The following is a 20,302-nucleotide window of genomic DNA, read 5'->3' as shown; positions in this document are numbered from 1 at the left end:
TAAAACCTTCTTGATTCAACCTTTGACTGATAATTTCACTAATCAAAACACCTCCAAATCAGCTGTAACTTTGGATTCCGCAATAAAATCACAATATCTTTCATCCCTGAAAATTTGGAAAAAAGTTGTGAGGACCGTGTGCACCCCGAGCGCCATCCTCCCCGACATTTTTTCCGAAATTTCGGGAGCTAGATCTTACTGTATTTTTCTACTAAAATCCAGAATTTTGGCTGATTTTATTAATTTTAACATCTTCAAAATTAAAGTCGAAGTTGGTCTAGCGATTGCTTGGATTGAGGCTTCTAATCATTCAAAAATTGTTGAAATTGAAATTCATATCAAAATTGTGTTTCTTACTGTCCTAAATCTGAAAAGTGTGTTGGCATTCATTCAAAATTTCAGTGTTTTATTCAAATTTTTGCAGTTTGTGACTTTTGAAATTAAGTGTTTAATTGCAACAACTTTGATTTCCACTTTCAAATTCGAATTTTGCATGAAATCGGGTCAACTTTTAAATTTCAAAACTTGCATTGCTTTCAACATTCCCTCTAAAATCATAAAATTCAAAATTTCAGTTGCCCCCTCTTTTTCAAAATTCAAATTTTACATTTTTCAACAATCTTGGTAGGGTTCAATTTTGAGATTGCAACTTTAATTTGGCCTATCTATAGATCGTAAAATCACTCAATTTTTTCAGATTAGCTTTAAAATCATCATAACTTTCATCCCTGAAAATTTTGAAAAAAGTTGCGAGGACCGTGTGCACTCTGTTCGCCACGGTCCCGGACATTTTTTCCGAAATTTTGGGAGACTGTCCTGATTGCATTTAACAGCTTAAATCTAGGAGATTGGCTGATTTTATTGAAATTTGCTACCTCTAAAATTCAAAATCTTCTCTCTTTCTTTAGTGCATGAGTCTTACAACAATAAGTCCTACTTACACTATTCCCGTTAGACGAAGCCTTAGAATTAAGTCTTTCCAAGGTGTAATTACCGAGGAGATGGAACCTAATTTGAATGGCCTTTTTAACGAGGACATGGGTAATTCCTCTAATCCTCTTAATGATGAAGAAGCTCTCCATGAGGTTTCTGTAGAACAACTTTCGAAATTGGATAACCAATTTGATGATTTTCGACAATGGATGTCTCAAGAATACCCCAATAGTCAAGCTCTTTCATTAATTGAGGGTCTAAAACATATGGTTCAAAGTGATAAGAATGGAATTGATATTTTGCGTGGTATTGCACACATTGTGGATTCGAATGTGATGCCTATGAAGAGTTGTGCCGAAACTTTAGGTTATACACAACCTCCTACTCAAGTTAATCATTCTATTCCTTTGACAACTCCTATTGCTAGTATACCTACTTTTACATCAAACATAATCACTACTTCAATACAAGACATTCCACCTATGATCACTAGCCATGGGGGCAATCCCTCTTCTTCAATCAACCCTCTTCCTTCATTCAATCCGACTTCTTCATTCATTCCTTCAATGAGTGTCCCTATTATATCTCCACAAATGAACATGACGCAAGGGGGCAATTCATTTAACCCTTCCATTCCTCCTTGTAGTGTTCCTCCTTTCCAATCATCTCCTATGACTAACTATCATAGTGTCCCACCACCTTACTCTCTACCTTCTTTCAATAACATAACACATCCATCACAATCTAACACGTCTAATATGAACTCTTCGACTGAAGCGACCATTAACAATCTTGCACAAACTGTCTCTTCTTTACAGCAACAAATTGCCTCTATAAATCAATCTAAGTTTAGTGTGCCAACATTTGATGTGGCGAGCCCACTTTCTCTTGACATTGTTCGAGCTATTCCCCCTAAACATGTTGAAATTCCGCATTTGGAGCTTTATAATGGTAAGGGTGATCCTCTAACACATGTTAAGACCTTTCAAACAATATGTACTGATTTTGCTTATGACCAAAGGTTGCTTGCAAAACTGTTTACTAGAACATTAAGAGATAAAGCCCTACAATGGTATTGCTCGTTGCCTTCTTATTCTATTACTTCTTTCGAACAACTTGCAAATGCTTTTATTCAACAATTTCAAAACAATATAAGTCCTAAAGTTACTTTGATTGATTTAATGCATTGTAAACAAGGTGTTAAAGAAAAAGTGACTGATTTCATTGGTAGATATAAGCATTTGTATGCTCAAATTTCTTTTCTAGTACCTGACAATGATATTCAAAGAATCTTTATTTCTAATTTACAAAAAGATATTAGAGAAAAACTTCTATTTTCTGAGTTTACTTCTTTCCAACAATTGTGCGCAACTCTTCACAATTATCAACTGACTGTGAGTCAAATGGAACATGCAAATCCTATGGCTCCGAGTGATAAGGGTGATAGTAGTCAACAACCATTTGGGAAGTTTAAACCGAACAGAGAGTCCATTAAATTCAATGAAAACATCATCAACAACAATGTGAATGCGGCATCAGGTGTGCCTCCTATTTCTAAGTTTTTCAAGAAAGAAAGAAAGTTTACTCCTTTGAATGAATCATTGCATAGTATTATGAATAAGTTATTGGAACAAAATGTTCTTACTCTTCCTCCTATAAGGCAAATAGATCCTACAAAGATTAATTCACCCTATTTTGATAACAAATCTTTTTGTCAATTTCATCGTCATCCTGGGCATGATACTAAAAAATGTTTTGCTTTAAAGGGTAAAATTCAAGATTTGATTGATAATAATACTATCTTTGTTTCTGGTGTGAATGATAAAGGCAACACATCTGTAGCTCCTCCTAACCAAAATCTTCAGATTTTTACCGATCCATTACCTTCTCATACCTCTAATGCGAATGATACTAATGATTCCTCTGTCTCACCTGATGATCTTGTGTCCATGACTCCGAATGTGATTAACTTTGTAGAGTAGCAGAAAATCCCTAAAGAACCTTCCATCACATTTGATTCCAGTGAAACTATCAGGGCACCTGATGGTCCTTTATATATAGTTGCAAAAGTCAAGAATACACCTTGTCGTGGAGTGCTTATTGATCCTTCTTGTATGGTTAATATCATTACTGAAGAATTTCTTTTTACTTTGCAATTGAATCAAGTGATCTATGATGAAACAAATGTGGTTGTGAAACTATTTGATGCATTCTCTTCTCCTACAATTGGTTCTATTACATTACCTATTGAGGTCCATAACAAATCCCTTGATGTGGACTTTGCTATTATTCCATCATTCGAACAATTTCGTGTGAAGCTAGGCTATCCTTGGCTATCTTCCATGAAAGCTATTGCTTCTCCTATTCACAAGTGTTTGAAATTTCCCCATAATGGTGAAGTTGTTACTGTCAATCATAGTCTCTTTAAACCAGCTGAAAGAACTTCTAGCATTCCTATTGATTACTTTTGGCCCAAACAATTCCAATCTCTTCCTCCGCGAAGTGATCATCTTTTCAAATCTTATCAAAAGTGGAAAAAAGATATGATCCTATCTCTAAGTGAACCTAGAACACCCAAACTTGACATTCCTATTATTCTTGAGAAGGAAGTTCTTCCTTTGAAAGATAAAACTAATGTCTTTCCTCACGAAGATTCCCAACCCATTCCTATGAATGTGACTATGCCTATATCTAATAAACTTCCTAAAAGTAGACCTATACCTCCTCGTCATGATGGGCTTGGTCTCCTTCCTAAACCAAATATTCCTCCCTTATATGGAGCAGTTCCTCCTCCTTCCTCTTGTGGAGAGAAGAGACCTTCCTCTTCTCCTATTATTCAACCTAAGAGACCACAACCTAAACACCCAAGTGCTAAGGATGAGAACATTCCTCCTCCTCAATCTCCTCAACTTCCTACTAAGACTAGACAAAATCGTTCTGCACGTGAACGCTGACGAAAGTGTCGTCTTAGAGCTCAGGCAGCTGCTTTTCAACCTTTGCAATCCCCAAAAACACCTTCAGCCAGTATTATTCCATTTTCTCCTCAGCCAAAGATTGAGCCGAAATCTCCTAAACATAAGATGCATGATGGTCTTGATCCTGTGCAAGTTAAAGATCCTATTTTTATAAATCTTGATGATGATATAGATGAAAATGTTACTCCTGTTCATTATGATAGTGAGTATGAATATGTTGATGTTGATAACCATTTATCTAACGAATTTTCTAAAGCACTTATCCTAGCTCCTAGACAAGAACAAGGTGGCTCGGAACATGAACATAGCCCTTGTTTGGATCTTGTGATAGCTCCATCTGTTGTGTTGGATGTTCCTCCTCTAGCATGTTTCCTACCTTCCCAAAATATTGATCAGCAAGATCGGGGGGTAGATGACGTGCTAGACTAGTTTCATTAGCATAGCAGACTGTCTCCTCCTCTCTTGATCTCTTTTGTTACTTCTTCTATGTGTTATTCTCATTCTTCTATTTGTTGTCCTTAGTGTTGTCTACTTGAGGACGATGCAAAACATTAAGATCTCTTTTGGTCTCTCTCATGTTGACTCAAAAGACACATGTGTTCCCTTCTTCTAGGTGACCTTCCTTGATTGGGGAATGAAGAACAATTATGCATACATACATATGATATACATGAATTATCATACAACATACTGACCCCGAGGAAAGCGAAGTCACCTTGTGCTTTGTGTTTTGTGTCTATTATCCTTGGGCTTATCTCACACTTGGGGGCTAAATCCTTGTGATAACGTGCTCCTTTCTCATTTCTTATATGTATCACTACCTTAAAGCAATCACCCCCGGTGAGGCATGTGCGATCACTTTATACTTGAAAATTTCTTGACAAATTTAGCTTTGCCTTGAAAATTTTTGATATCTTTCTTGCATGACTCATAGTGAGGGAACCTTACTACTGACAGTCATGGTTCTCCCTCGTGATCTTCCCTTTTACTTTGTCAATCGAAGTCATAAGATCCTTAGTCCACTGGGGGCTTGGTGTATCTTGCCTCCTTGACATGGTGAAATTTTTTCAATGTTGTTTCCTTGTACTTTACCGGAAGTATGAGCGTACACTTATACTCCCGCTAAAGTGGGGGCTAAATGTAGCGTCCTAAAATTGCGACACTTGCAATTTTGACTGCATTTGGGTCTTCACGATGGCGATGCAACATGGAACCTGAATGGAGACCCCGAAATTTGTTCACGACACCAAAAACTGCATTTTTCTACACCCTGGCCTGATCCCTTCTTGCACCCTACTGTCCTGGGAGGTGGGACCATGGCGCCCAGCACCCTGGTCCTTCAGGACTAGGGCACCCAGTGCCCTGGTCCCCCAGGACCATGGCGCCCAGCGCCCTGGTCCCTGGCCCTATTTTGGGCCCGGTCTCTTGTGGGCATCGGGTCTTTAAGTTTGCAAATTGGAAAATAATGTTTCCTGGTCGGCCTAAGGTCGGGAAAATTAGTCTATCAGCCCTAATTGACAAGTATATAAACTACATTTCCTCTCCCATTTGAGGAGGTCGAAAAGAGGAAGGATATATGCAAGCAAGACGCGGAAGCGATATTCGAACATTCAACCATTCCTTCAAGCAATTGAGCATTCTAAGTCTCCATTCAAGGCTAAGTGTTGCATTCAAGACAAGGATTCAACCATTGAAGAGGAGATCACATACAACATACAACATACTACATACATTACACCTTCGCATGTAAGAATACAAACATTCTTACAACAAGGTATCAATACTTGTTTACATTACAAACATTTACATTTACAGCATTCTCATTTCTTGGTTAATTCCAAAACCGGGGTTTGACCTAAAGGTAAACCCCTCATCCCTAACCCCCCAATCGTCCTCTCTTTTCTGTGTGTAGGTTGCAGGTACGCGGCTGTAATTGAAGATTTGGAATCCTTGTGCAGAGACGAACAGATCCACCTTCGTTTTGCGGATTTTTCGGAGGACAGTGTGCACGCCGGGCACCATCGTCCAGTCAACTTTCGCTCAAATTTGCAGAACAGCACCGTCTCGACATTTTATTGCTAATTTCAGGTCCGCAGCTTCATCCCATATCCCTATCTCTGTTTATAAGCGAATCTTTCCTACTTTACATGCATTCCTAGTTCAATCTTTCTATCTACATTCTTTACAAAAGAGGGTATCCTTGATGTCACAACCCTTGAAACTCATATAGAATCCAATCTTGCATTGCGTGGGATTGGATCTTGTGGGTTTCAACCCCTCTTTTGAATGTAAAGTCTCTCCTAAGTGAAAACCATCAACCCTAGTGACTCTCCCTTCTCTCTCCTTGGAGTTGGGGAGGGGAGAACAACTAGGGTTCGATTTTTCCGCTTTACAGAAACTAACAGCTTCATCCCTAATATCTTCCTCACTAAGAAGAATTTTGTCCTCAGCAATTAATTTCAAAATTCTATTCGCGGCTTTATGTTTCATAGAAGTCATGTGAAAAAATTTAGTATTTATGTCTCCAGCCTCCAGCCAAATAGCCCTGGATCTCTGCCTCCAATGGATTTCCTCCCTAGAAATAATGTTGTGAAGTTTGACTAATATATTATATTCCTTAGCCTTAGAATACTTTTTATAGCCCTCTTTCTGTATTGAGTTTTGGATTTGTTCTAAATCCTCCTTCAGCTTTTTTTTTGAGTCAAAAATATCACCAAGACCTTCTTGTTCCAGATCTTAATGTTATATTTGATGTTTCGTACATGGTTGTTCCATTCACATCAATATTCCACCAGTTGGCAATGGATTTTTCCAGAGAGGGGTGAGAGATCCACATTTTCTCAAACCAGAAAGGGAAGCATTGTTTACTCTTAATGGACTCAACAACAAAGGAAATGGGATAATGATCCAAACTAATTCTGTTGACAACTGACAGGGAGCATCTATGAGAAACAATCCAATCATTAGTAATAAGGGATCTGTCAAGTCTTACCTGAATGAGGTTTTCTCCATCACTACGAATAGACCAGGTGTAAGAAGCTCCAGTAAGATCTGTATCAATAAGAGCATTGACATTGATGAAGTCCATCAAATCAAACCTGTTGTCCAGCTGGGCTTGAGTTCCTCCAAATTTTTTAGTTCCTTGAAAAGGAGTATTGAAATCTCCCATCAACAACCAGCTATCCTTAGGGAAAGATCTTCTTTTCTTCTAGATTTTATCCCAGAATTTACTCCTAGCAGCTTTGGAATTAGGAGCGTAGATATTTGTGACCACCCATTCCTTTCCTTCAGAGATACTTTTGACTTTCATAGATATAATATTACCATCTTCATCAGTCATTTCTCCTAAAATAGTTTCCTTCTTTCAAAAAATAATCACCCCACCAAATGCCCCATTCGAGCTACTACCACAGACCCCTCCATTTTTAAAGGTTTAAATTCTCAACTTTCTCCTTCCTCATTTTGGTTTCCTGCACCAGGATAATATCTGGCTTATGGTCTCGAATGAGATTCCGTAATATATCATGTTTATTGAGACCATTTAGGCCTCTAATGCTCCATGAGATTACCTTCATTTGGAAACCTGTGGGCAGGATTCCTATATAGTTTAGTAACAAAACAATACATTTTGGAACCTGTATTATGTTCCTCTTTCCACTAATTTTCTACCAAGCCCATAAAATTAGGATCTTGGAACCACATACTTTGAAACTTAAAAGGGCATTTGTGAGGTCTGTTGTCTTCCTTAATAAGTAGAGGGATTGGAAAGTGATCTGATCCTGATGATGTAAGAATAGTGGAACTAAGGGTGTTATTGAATATTTCTAGATCACCTTTAAACAAAAATCTATCTAACTTTTTAGCTATATACTCATTCCCTAGTCTTCTATTATTCCATGTGTACTTAACATTGATTAGCCTAACATCAAGCAAACTATTATTCTTAATCCAAGATTTAAAATCTATTTGAGCCATTAATTCAGTTTGGATGCCTCCATATTTTTTTGTAAGATCCAAAATGACATTAAAGTCGCCTCCTAGGATAAAGCCCTATCCTCATTTTGGGACATTAAGGTCTCAACTTTTGTCCAAACTTCCTTTTTCCCTATAGTACTAATAGGACCATAGATGTTGATCAAGAAAAAAGCCAAGGGAATTTATGTTACTCCTAACCCAATTGTCCTGTCATTGAGGTTTCTGAATTACTTCTTTGAATCTAACCTTCCTAAGATCCCATACCACTGCTAAGCCACCTACAGCTCCAGTGACTTTTGTGGGAGCAACATTTCAGATACCCAGCTTTCTCCCAAATATCTTCCAATCATCTTTTCTCAATTTAGTCTCCTACAATATTATAATTTCAAAGCCAAAAGTAGTGAGGTAGTGTTTTAACAAACATTGTTTGTTAGGGGAATTCAAACCCCTAACATTCCAAGATGTTACCCTAATTTTTCCTTGGGAAGACTCTTCCCCTTCCCAGCTTGTAGCATTGATGTGATTTTGGCCTGGTCCTCTATTGCCCCAACCATATCCCTAAGCTCATTAAGGGATTTCCTTCCCCTTCTCTTGGCAACCTTCCCATAGTCTATGGTTTTCTTGTTAGGGCAATTTTGCTCTAAACCCAACTTGACTCTTATTGCACTGTCCTCCTCATGCTTCAGAGAATTCTTAAGATTTGAATTATCCATCTCCATATACTCTTACAGATCTAAGTTCAAATTCTCTTTAATCAATCTTTATTTTTCATTGGCGACTTCAATGTTGTCTTCCTCTTCTAACTCAATTTCTTTGTTTGAGAGATGGTTAAATCCCATTAAGTTGTAAACTACTTCTAGCTCTGTTGGTATTTGTGCATCCTCTATTTATTTAATCTCTCCCTCTTCTAGGATGACATCTTGCTCAACCAAATTGTTTTCTACTTCTACATCTTCCTGATCCTTGCCCAGGCTATTCTGAGGGGGGCTAACAATATGCTCATCAACCTAGTTTGCCTTAGCCACATCATGTTGTGGCAACATACAACTACTTTCACAGGCTTTACTATTACTGCTATCATGTTCATCTATGACATGGTTGATAATTTCTATATTAAAACCTCCTGCTTCCTGATTGAAGGTTAAATTAATACCATTTTATGCGATAGGAATTTTTCTTTTTCTCAGTTGTTATATGAGTTAAAATACTATTAGGCATCGGGACTTCATGGAAATATGCCTTGATGGGATATGCCTCTTAAGAAGTAATTAGTTCCAGAGGCTCTAGGCTTTTAACATTGGTGACCATTATTGGCCATTTGGTGGAATTGATTATGTGTTGCATCGATGTTTTGTCATTGATGCCAACATTAGCTATGTGGATGCTTTACTGACACATTTCTGGTCCCGATAGACTGAGCGGTTTCTGATTATTTTGGATCCGGCATGATCTGGTAGGCTTCGATATAGTTTGGTTATGGAATTGGCTTATTCATGATACTCATGCTCATATTCAGTAAGTTAGTTTTGGTCTGGTGATCGGATGCTATCTTGTTTGCTTAGAAGCTTGGCTTCTGGTTCCAGCGAGGGTTTCACCGGTGCAAATTTTGATGAAGATCTTTGATGATGTGCATAAGTGGTGTTGGTGCAACTTCAGGTATGGTTTCTGGATACTATTGGTGATCATGTCTGAGACTTGGCAGATGGAGATCATTGCTATAGTGTGTGGCCCTATATTGGGTGTCAGTTGGTCTAGGTTATGGACCAGTTTAATGAAGCATGTGGATTGGACCTATTGATGCATTTCCAGGATGTCCTATGTCTTGGATATTTTTTTTTTAGTCTAAGGCCAACATATTTTGTAATTATGTAATTGGTTTATTGTCTGGTGGCCGACCTGATTGTTTATGGTCGAGGGTTTGTATATAAAGATGTAAGATTTCATTGTAGATCATATGGGAATGGGCAATGGATATGTAATGTGTGAATAATGTAATATCATTTAGGCAAAGGATTTGGTCGATCATTGGAGATCGAATTGGGTTTATGTAAGAGGATTTAGTCCTCTGGTATTGAGCTTAACCAGAACTGTACTCAGGCATAGAAGATGATATCTTTTGCAGTTCACCACTTCTCTAAATCATAGCCTAAATTTCTATGTAGTCAGTGAGATTCCTTTTGTGATGAGCAGTGTGCTCTAGGTTGTTGGCCTTCCTGCAAGTGCAAACCCCTCAATTGTAATTCACATACTTATTGCAGAAGTATTATCTGACTGTGGGTAGGCTTCCCACCATGGTTTTTCCCTTTACCGGGTTTTCCATGTACAAATTTTGGTGTCATGTGGATGGCATTTATTTTGTGATTATTGTTTATTCTTAATTGGTTTAACTGCTATACCAGTATTTTATTTAAGCATTTCGATGTTAATGTTTTGGGTTCTGGTATTAAAGTTTTAATTGCTAATGGTTTTGGTAGTCTATGACAACTGATTCACCCCCCCCCCCCCTCTCAATTGTCTTTCATTTATTTGAAATGTCTAACAATTGGTATTAGATCTTTTGTCCTCTCTGCAGAAATCTTAACCGCTTGAGGAAGATCCTATGGTGACTAACTGTTCAAGTTCATCCAATTCATCTGGAGCTATCTTTCGAAGAGATATTCCTAGGCTTGATGGAAGAAATTACACAGTATGGAAGATTCAGATGGAGACTCATCTAAGATGTCTTGGCAAGGAGATTTGGGAGATCACACAGAATGGTGTCACACCTCATAATCCAGCATCTAGAAATCCTCCTCCGACAAACCTAGATAAGGAGCTTGAGAATGATTGTAGAGCAAGAGAAGCCCTCTAGTGTGCACTTTCTGATCAACAAATAATGAGATTAACCGACAAATCATCTGGAAAAAATATATGGGACAAGTTGGAGACTCTTAATGAAGGTGACCCTACAGTGAAGATTGCAAAACTTAATGGTTACCAGGTGAGCTATGAAAACCCAAAGATAGAAGAAGATGAAAGGATTGTTGCATTCAAAGAAAGGGTAAATGAGATTGTTATGGAAATTCAATGTTGTGGTGGAACTCTTAGCAAAGATGAAATTATTTCTAAAGTTCTGAGAACCCTACCACTGGCTTAAAAAATGAAGGCTACTGCTATTAATGAGTTGGCTAATACATATTTGAACAAAGATACTTTGGTTGGGAAACTATCTGCTTTTGAGCTTGAAGAATTTGGACCTTCTGGAGTTGTGAAGACTGAACCTACTTTTCATGCATCTACATCTGCAACTAGTAAGCAAGATTAGAAAGCTTTATATGCAAAGGAATTGGAAGATATGAAGAGAGAAGATGTTGAGTTTGAGCAACTTGAAGCACTATTTGCTAGAAGAGTACCTAAAGGACCGATAGGAAGTAAGTATGAAGGAAAAGCACCTTTTAAATGTTTTGCATGTAATAAGATTGGTCATTTTACATTTAGATATCCTGAAAGGAATTCAAGATTTGAAGAATGAGTTAAAAGATCTTTTAAGCCTGGCCCTGGATATCAGAACAAGTATAAGTATAGGAAAAATAGAGACAAATCATGCTACATAGTGGATGAGGAAGGCATTCATGATTCTAATGATGAACCAACATAAGACTTTGCTAGTGGTTCTAACAATGGGAAGGAATGGGTGTTCTTGGCTATCAAGGAAGATAATCCAACACTGGAAGAGAATGTACTTGAAGATAAGGAACTTGCTGCTAAAATTGAAGACAAGGATGAATGGGTGATTGATAGCGGTTGTTCACATCATATGACTGGAGATAAAGGGAAGTTTCTGTCTTTGCAAAAATTTGATGGAGGTATAGTTAGATTTGGAGACAACAAAGCATGTATGATCAAAGGAAAAGGAACTATATCATTGGATGGTAAGAACAATACTGACAATATTTATTATGTTGAAGGTTTAAGGCATAATCTTTTGAGTTTAGGACAATTAGTGGATAAGGAATTTCAATTACAGTTCAAGGATGGAAAATGCAAAATCATTAACAAATTTGGTTTGGAGATTGCAACCAGTACACAAACAAAAGGTAATATATTTCATTTGAATTCCAGTGAGAAGACTTATTTGATTACACAGATTGATGAGAGTTGGAGATGGCATAAAAGGTTGTGTCATGTTTTGATTGCATTGTGAAGATCAGTACAACTAAGGCGGTTGGAGATATACCTAAGATTATGAAGCCCTATAATCCAGTATCTAAAGAATGTCAAAGGGGTAAATAGGTTAGAACCTCTTTTAGGAGTATACAAGATAAATCTAATGATGTTCTTGATCTTATTCATACTAATTTGTGTGGCCCTGCTAGAGTTAAAAGTTTTCAAGGTGATAGATATTTCATGCTAATAATTGATGATTATTCTAGAATGATGTGGGTTACTTTTCTAAAGGAAAAATCTGAGGCATTTGAAAAGTTTAAAATCTTTAAGGCTAAAGTGGAAATTGAGACAAGATTGAATATTAAATGTTTTAGGTCAGATCATGGTGGAGAGTTCACATTCAGTGAGTTTAATAACTTTTATGAGAAGCATGGTATAAGAAGACAATTTTCTGCCCCCCAGACACCTTAGCAGAATGGAGTTGTGGAAAGGAAGAACAAAACTATCTAGGATGCTGCTAGAAAAATGATAAAGGAAGCTAGTCTACCTCATATATACTGGAGAGAAGCAGTAAGCACAATGATGTATACATTCAATATAGTACATATCAAAGGAGAAACCAGTAAGACACCTTATGAATTGTGGTTTGGCAACACACCTACAGTTAAGTATTTCAGAATATTTGGAAGTAAATGTTATATCAGGAGAGATGATATCATTGGCAAATTTGATCCTAGATGTGATGAAGGCATATTTATTAGTTATTCTAATGAGAGAAAGGCATGTAGATGTTATAACAAGAGATTGTAGCGAATTGTGGAGAGTGTTAATGTCAAAGTAGATGAGCTAAACAAAAGTCAAATTAGAATTTATGAGAAGGAGTCGGCAGTGGAAATGATTATATCTGAACTAGTAGCACCTTTACCAGAACAGAGCGTTGAACCAGTTACTCCGACAATATTAGAGAATTGTACAGTAACTGAAGATCAAGTAAGAGGAACAGAGAGTCAGAGGACTCCTAGGTATGTGAGATTGAATCATTCAGAAGATTAGATCATTGGGGATACAAATAATGGAGTGATGACAAGAAGAAGACTGCCAACTAACCAAGTATGTTTAACTTCACAAGTTGAACCGATATCAGTAATTGAGGCATGTAAAGATGAATATTGGTTGAAAGCTATGGAAGAAGAACTAGATCAAACTGAGAAAAATAATACACGGACTTTGGTTCCCTAACCTAAAAATAAGAATGTTATTAGAACTAAATGGGTGTTTAGGAATAAATTGAATGAGGATGGTCAATTTATAAGGAATAAGGCTAGATTGGTTTGTAAAGGATATTCTCAGAAGGAAAGAATTGATTATGGAGAGACTTTTGCACCTTTAACTAGGATTGAAGCTGTAAGATTATTTCTTGCCTATGCTACTTATAAAAACTATAAGGTTTATCAGATGGATGTTAAATGTGCATTTTTGAATAGGGATCTTGATGAGGAAGTTTATATTGAGCAACCTAATGGTTTTTAACTACTAGATGATACAAACATGGTTTGAAGGTTAAGGAAAGCTTTATATGATTGAAACAAACACCTAGAGCTTGGTATGCAAGGTTGGATAAATATCTTTTGAAGCTTGGTTTTACTAAGGGTAGTGCTGACAATAATTTATATTATAAGATCATTGATGATGATATACTGATTATTAAAGTATTTGTTCATAACATTATTTTTGGAGGTGAAGATAAGTTTTGCATAGAATTTTCTAAGAATATGGAGAATGAATTTGAAATGTTTATGATTGGGGAAATGAAATTTTTCTTAGGTTTACAGAATACTCAGACTGATAAAGGTATTTTCATCTGTCAAACTAAGTATGCTAAGGAATTGTTGAAGAAATTTGGTATGGGAGATACTAAACCAGTAAGTACTCCTATGGTTACAAGAGAGAATTTGACAAGAACAGATGTTTCTGCACCAGTAAATCCTACAAGATATAAATCTATGATTGGAGGTCTGCTTTATTTGACTCAAACTAGGCCTGACATAATGAATGTTGTTTGTATTGTTTCAAGATTTCAAAGTAATCCTAGAGAAAATCATGAGAGTGCGGTGAAAAGGATTTTTAGATACTTGCAAGGTACATCAGAATATGGTTTGTGGTACCCTAAGGATGATAACTTTACTTTATGCGCATATACAGATGTTGATTGGGGTGGAGATGTTGATGACTGGAAAAGTACTTCTAGTAGAGCTTTCTTTCTTGGAAAGAAGTTGGTTTCATGGATCAACAAGAAACAATCATGCACTTCTTTATCTACTGCTGAAGTTGAGTATGTTGTTGCTGCTACTAACTGTACACAAGTTTTATGGATGAAGCAAATGTTGAAGGATGTAAAGGTGGATTGTGATGCACCTGTAGTTATTCACTGCGATAACTTTGCTGCTATTGATATATCAAAGAATACAGTATTTCATTCTAAGACAAAGCACATATCTATCAAGTATAACTTTTTGAAAGAAAAGGTGGAAGCAAATGCAGTTAGACTGGTTTATGTGAACACCAAAGAGCAGATTGCAAATACTTTCACTAAACCTTTTCCCAAAGAATCATTTGAGTACCCGAGAGACAGATCGGGAGTTTTTTCCCCTCTGATAGAGACTTGATTGATGTGGTTTAACATCAGTCTAGTATGCATTATCAGATATACTATTCATTTTGGCACTGATGTGAGGATGCTACTGCTCAGGGCGAGTAGTCAGCTTTGTGATTTTGTGGTTTATGTTTTTGCTTTGATATTTTTGTCAGATTTTAGGCATTGATGTCAAAGGGGGAGATATTGATGTGAAAAAGAAAAAGAAAGTGAAAAAGGAAAAGAAAGGAGAGATATTTATAAGAAAAAGTAAAGGAGAGAGATATTATTCATAGGGGGAGTTTGGTCTTTGTTTCAGAACCTCGTTGCTACATCTGTATGTGGGAGATTATTGGTTTTCTTCCATTGGGGGAGACTTGTTTGGAATTTATTGGTACTTAGATGTTTTTCACATATAGTGTTGCCATCAACGCCTCCTTTGTTGGCCTTTTGGTGGAATTGATTATGTGTTGCATTGATGTTTTGTCATTGATGCCAACACTAGTTGTTTGGATACTTTACCGATACCCTTCTAGTCTCGGTAGGTTGAGTGGTTTAATTGTTTTGGATCCGACATGATTTGGTAGGCTCCGACATAGTTTGGTTATAGAATTGGCTTATTCATGATACTCATGCTCATATTCAGTAAGTTGGTTTTGGTCTAGTGGTTGTATGCTATCCTGTTTTCTTAGAACCTTGGCTTCTGGTTCCGACAAGGGTTTCACTGGTAGAGCTTTTGATGAAGATCTTTGATGATATGCATAAGTGGTGTTCATGCAACTTCTAGTATGGTTTCTGGATACTGTTAGTGATCATGTTCAAGACTTGGCGGATGGAGATCATTACTATAGCGTGTGGATCTATATTGGGTTCCGGTTGGTCTAGGTTATGGACTGGTTTAATGAAGCATGTGGATTGGACCTCTTGATGCATTTTTGGGATGTCCTATGTGTTGGATATTATTTGTTTGGTCTAAGGCCGACATGTTTTGTAATTATGTAATTGGTTTATTGTTTGGTGGCCGACCTGATTGTTTATGGTTGTGGGTTTGTATATATAGATGTAAGATCTCATTGTAGATCATATGGGAGATCATATGAGAATGGGAAATGGATATGTAATGTACAAATAATGTAATACCATTCAGGCATAAGATTTGGTCAATCATTAGAGATCGAATTGGGTTTACGTAAGAGGATTTAGTCCTCCGATTTGAGCTTAGCTGGAACTGTACTCAGGTATAAGAGATGTTATCTTTTGCAGTTCACCACTTCTCCGAATTGTTGTATGGATTTCTATGTAGTCAGTGAGACTCCTTTTGTGATGAGCAGTGCGCTCTAGGTTGTTGGCCTTCTTGCAAGTGTAGGCCCCTCAATTGTAACTCACATACTTACTGCATAAGTATTATCTAACTGTGGATAGGCTTCCCACCGTGGTTTTTTCCTTTATCGGGTTTTCCACGTAAAATCTTGGTGTCATGTGGATGGTATTTATTCTGTGATTAATGTTTATGCTTAATTGGTTTAACTTCTATTCCGGTATTTTGTTTAAGCATTCCGGTATTAATGTTTTGGGTTCTGGTATTAAAGTTTTAATTGCTAATAGTTCCGGTAATCTTTGATAACTGATTCGCCCCCTGATGTAGAGAGGATGCTCATTCCTTCAGGGTTTGCCTATTCCTGATGTCTCTCTAGGCTGTCTCATGAACCATCCAATGGTTCCCACTAACCCAACCTTCCAAAGGTTGTAGGGCTCACCTTTACTGAACTTTGCAAATTTCAATGACTAAGATGATCACCCCTAGACTTGTGAGTGTCGAACACTCCAAATTGAGACTCTCTAACTCAACACCTTCTCACACCCTCACCATGAGCCAACCCCCTCCACCTTAGGATCTTCATTCACACATTCTCAACACACATAAGATATTTTTTCTTTAATTTTCCAACCCTACCCCTTCTTCTAGGTCTTTGGAGTCTACCAGTTCCAAACTTAAAGTCCAATTTGCTCTTTCAGGCCTACTAGGAGACCTAGCCCAATTAGCCCTACTTGCAAGGTATTTTGCACTTAACTTCCAGAATTCCTGAACACCCCTATGATCTCTTTGTCTTTTCAGACACCCTTTTGGTAGTTTCAAACAATATCTCAGAATTGGATATGGGTTTGGTCTCTAACCCATCAAACCCTATTTTAGGTCCACTTTCCACCTTTTAAGCCTACAAACTAGGGTTTTGCCCAAATGACTTCACCAGTCCAAAGGTCTAGGAAATTTGATGTTTGTATAATGTCTATAAACCCATGAGGATGTCCAATACAATCTGGTCTCAAATCCATTCAACAAATTTACCCATCTAGGGCATGTTGTCCATGTCCCCCATTGGTTGCCAACTCAACGTGCCAAGCCTAGGGTGTGGTGGCAAAGATAGAGATCAGCCTTCCATGACTTGGAAACAAAATGAAAACATAATGTACAAAGCCTCCTATAATTCCACAAGGTTTCAGTATGTGGTTCCACCATGGAATGCTAGGTTTGAGCCATGGAGTCTTCAAAACCCTTGTTACAAGGTCTTTAGGACCCGCCTACAACAAAAATGCCAAAACTTGCAAACAAGAACACTCCAAAATCTCAAAGAACCATGAAATGGAAGTTAAGTCTCTGTTTTAACAATTCATGTCTTGTTTCGGGCTTGGAAGTCAGTACATATCGTACAAAACCAATGAAATTCAATGCAAATCACTAAAAAACTTACAAATTGAAGGCTAAACCTTGCTCTCCTTATTCTAATTCTTCAAAAATCAACCTTCTCATCAGTTGTCACAAGCCTTATATCAGCCTTGGGGTTGGTTACAAGTGTCTTTTAACTGAAAAAAGATAACCAACTATCCATTGGTGTTAGGAAAATGCAAAAGTTGCAAAGTTGCTATGAGCAACTTTTTACAACTTTTACAAAATTGAGCAACTTTGGCCCAAATGAAACCTAGGTCACTTCTAAAGGTCCAAATGACCTTAGAAACCACTAAACAACATCAAACAACCTATTCTAACATAAAATCAACTTTTCCTACCAAGTACTCTATCTGACACCCTCAAGAGCCCATAGGCCAACATTGGCCAATCAGTGACTCCTAAGGTCTTTACAAACAACTGAGTACTTGTTCACTAACCTATTGACCTTATTTCAAACCAAAATCTCATGATTCCAAACTCTTGGAATCTACACAACAAAATCTGTTCAAGTGCTCCTGCACCCCCCCCCCCCCCCCCCCCTCTCAGTTGTCTTCCAGTTATTTGAACTATCTAACAACCATGTCTTCTAAGATCTTGACATTAGTGGAGCTACCAAATTAGCATCTACTCCAATAAAGGAGCCTAGGGCATTACCTATCTTTGCTAAAGTATCAAAATGCAACAATTCTACAAGTAAATAAAGAATTTTAATCCATCTAGGATTGCTAGTTAACTTATAAGCAAACAGATCAAAATTCTTATGCCAATCTATGAACAAAAAATTGTAACCCTTGAAAATTAACGGATGACCATAAAGAAGATCCAATTTCAAAGGTTCGCTAAAGTGGTTAATGAAAATAAAATCATTGGGCAGGATAGTAATACTTACTTGTTTAGGAAAGGTGTAATTCCACCATTCCACGATGCTTTGAGTTGATTGTCTCGAGCCTCGCCATTTAGCAAATAACCCAAACTTTTGACAATGATTCCAATGGGTATTCATAATTTTATTTTGAATGATAAACGCCTTAGCATCACCCCTTTGATTTGATTCCTTCTCGACATTTTTATAATTCCCATTTTTCTGCTCGGTAGGGTTGGACCTAGGTTTTTCTCCAAACCCATATATGTTCTTAAAATTATTGTTTCTCATATTGTGGTTATTTTGCTCCGGTGGGGTATTTTTGGTGGCCACTTTATGATTTCCCAGATTCTGATTAAGAGTGTTGACCCTGTTTTTATCACCGACTGGAGCTGCAGCCTTAGGTGCTGCCCTAGGGCCCCCAAAGTTTCCGCCTGGGCGAAAGGAACCCATTTGATTTTTTCTTTTTTGCACCAGGGGTTGAGAATTTTGTTTCTACCTTTCCAATTTTTTAGATTTCTTAGATTTGATTGTCCGCCATTCAGAGTTTGGCAGAATTCGTTGATAGCCCCATTTCCCATTGTTGGATGCCTATTTGAGTTAATGTCTAATTGCTGTTGATTGTTAGGCCCAGTCACCTTCTTGCATTTGTCCACCCAGACCCCATTTTCAAAGACCCATTGCGGACGAAGATCAAGATTCCTGCTATCTCTTTGAATGGTGTTTCTTGCTGCAACTGTTATTCTATTTGGGCCAGTTGCAAATCAGGGGGGAGTAACAACATTACAATACCCCCTTAGAGCTATAGGCCCTCGTTGCAACCTCTACGTTTCAACATTGTTGAAACGCTACATAACCTTTGTGCAGGTATAAATTTTTTATTTTATCGCTTTGTCTTACGTATTTTCGTATATTAAGGACTATCTTTCTCTTCAATTTTGAATTGACTAATTAAAAAAAATAAATCACTCTATTTTATATAGAAAATGCATTCAACATAAATTAACAATAAAAAAATAAAAAAAGTCCGATAAAAAATTCTATTGAAAAAAACTGTGAACACCTATCAAACCCATGATTTAATTGCTAGTATTAAAAGCTCCATCAAAATGGACTACCTCACCATTAGAAAAAAATCACTTAATTAGAAAAATAAAAAAAATAATTAACGGTCTCCTTTGGGAAATGCTTACTATAATAGTCTGGTTTAACAACCTAGCGCGTGAACTTGTCCATCCCGACACGCCATTCAAGATGACCTTAAAAAAATATAATATATATATATATAAAAGCTTATTATTATAAAAAATAGATACTTACCCAAAAGTAGACGTTAGTGGTTTTCCACTTTCCCTCGAGAGCCATAATGCTATAAATCACAACTTCTCAGTCTTTTGACACCTGGGGAATAAATTTATCTTCTGATTTTACAGTTGGAGTACTTCAAAGTTCTCAATTCTGCTGGATTCTCTGTATCATCTGCACCTTTCTTTAAAACACAGCAGGCGTTCTTGTAAACAGCTATTAATGGGTTTTGTTCGGCTTGTTGCATTGAAAATGTCAATCAAAATATTCTTAATTATGATTTTCTGTTTGCTAGTTTCCATTCAATGCAATGCAGAAGCCAAGATGGAAGAGCGCAACACGAATTTAACCCACACAGCATACGATGAGTTAGCCAGCAAGGGCTTTCCTTCTGGGCTTCTACCAAATAGTGTGGCTAAATATTTTTTTAACAAATCTAGCGGAGATTTCTCCGTGCATTTGAATGGGCGTTGTGATATAATCTTGCCTCCTGATAACTACCCTGCTTCTTTTTCAAAGACAGTAAGAGGAAAGCTTACAGAGGGATATATACAGGAGCTCAGTGGGATCCGTGTGAAGGCTTTTTTTAAGTGGTGGTCTATTACGGGGATCAGGTCTAAGGGCGAGAAGCTGGTTTTCGAGGTGGGGATGGTCACTGCTGAATACCCATCTGTGAATTTTGACGAAAGCCCTGATTGCGGAGGCTCCAGCCATTCCTCTGCCTGAGTAAGTTTTCTGACTTTCTC

General features: G+C 37.3%; 1 protein-coding gene across 1 annotated transcript in view; it reads left to right on the top strand.

The window, feature by feature from the left end:
- Positions 1–19,583: 19,583 nt before the first annotated feature.
- The window catches only part of LOC131041481 (uncharacterized), a 93,354-nt gene continuing 92,635 nt past the window's right edge, over positions 19,584–20,302 (top strand). Inside the window, exon 1 of the mRNA XM_057974593.2 lies at positions 19,584–20,282. Within this exon, the coding sequence (XP_057830576.2) occupies positions 19,779–20,282 (504 nt within the window). The 5' untranslated portion in view covers positions 19,584–19,778. The remainder of the gene's footprint in view (positions 20,283–20,302) is intronic.

This window comes from Cryptomeria japonica, chromosome 7, assembly GCF_030272615.1.
Source record: "Cryptomeria japonica chromosome 7, Sugi_1.0, whole genome shotgun sequence".
NCBI classification, from domain to species: Eukaryota; Viridiplantae; Streptophyta; class Pinopsida; order Cupressales; family Cupressaceae; genus Cryptomeria; species Cryptomeria japonica.
Note: the sequence above shows the minus strand (reverse complement) of the source record. Positions and strands in the feature narration are given on the sequence as shown.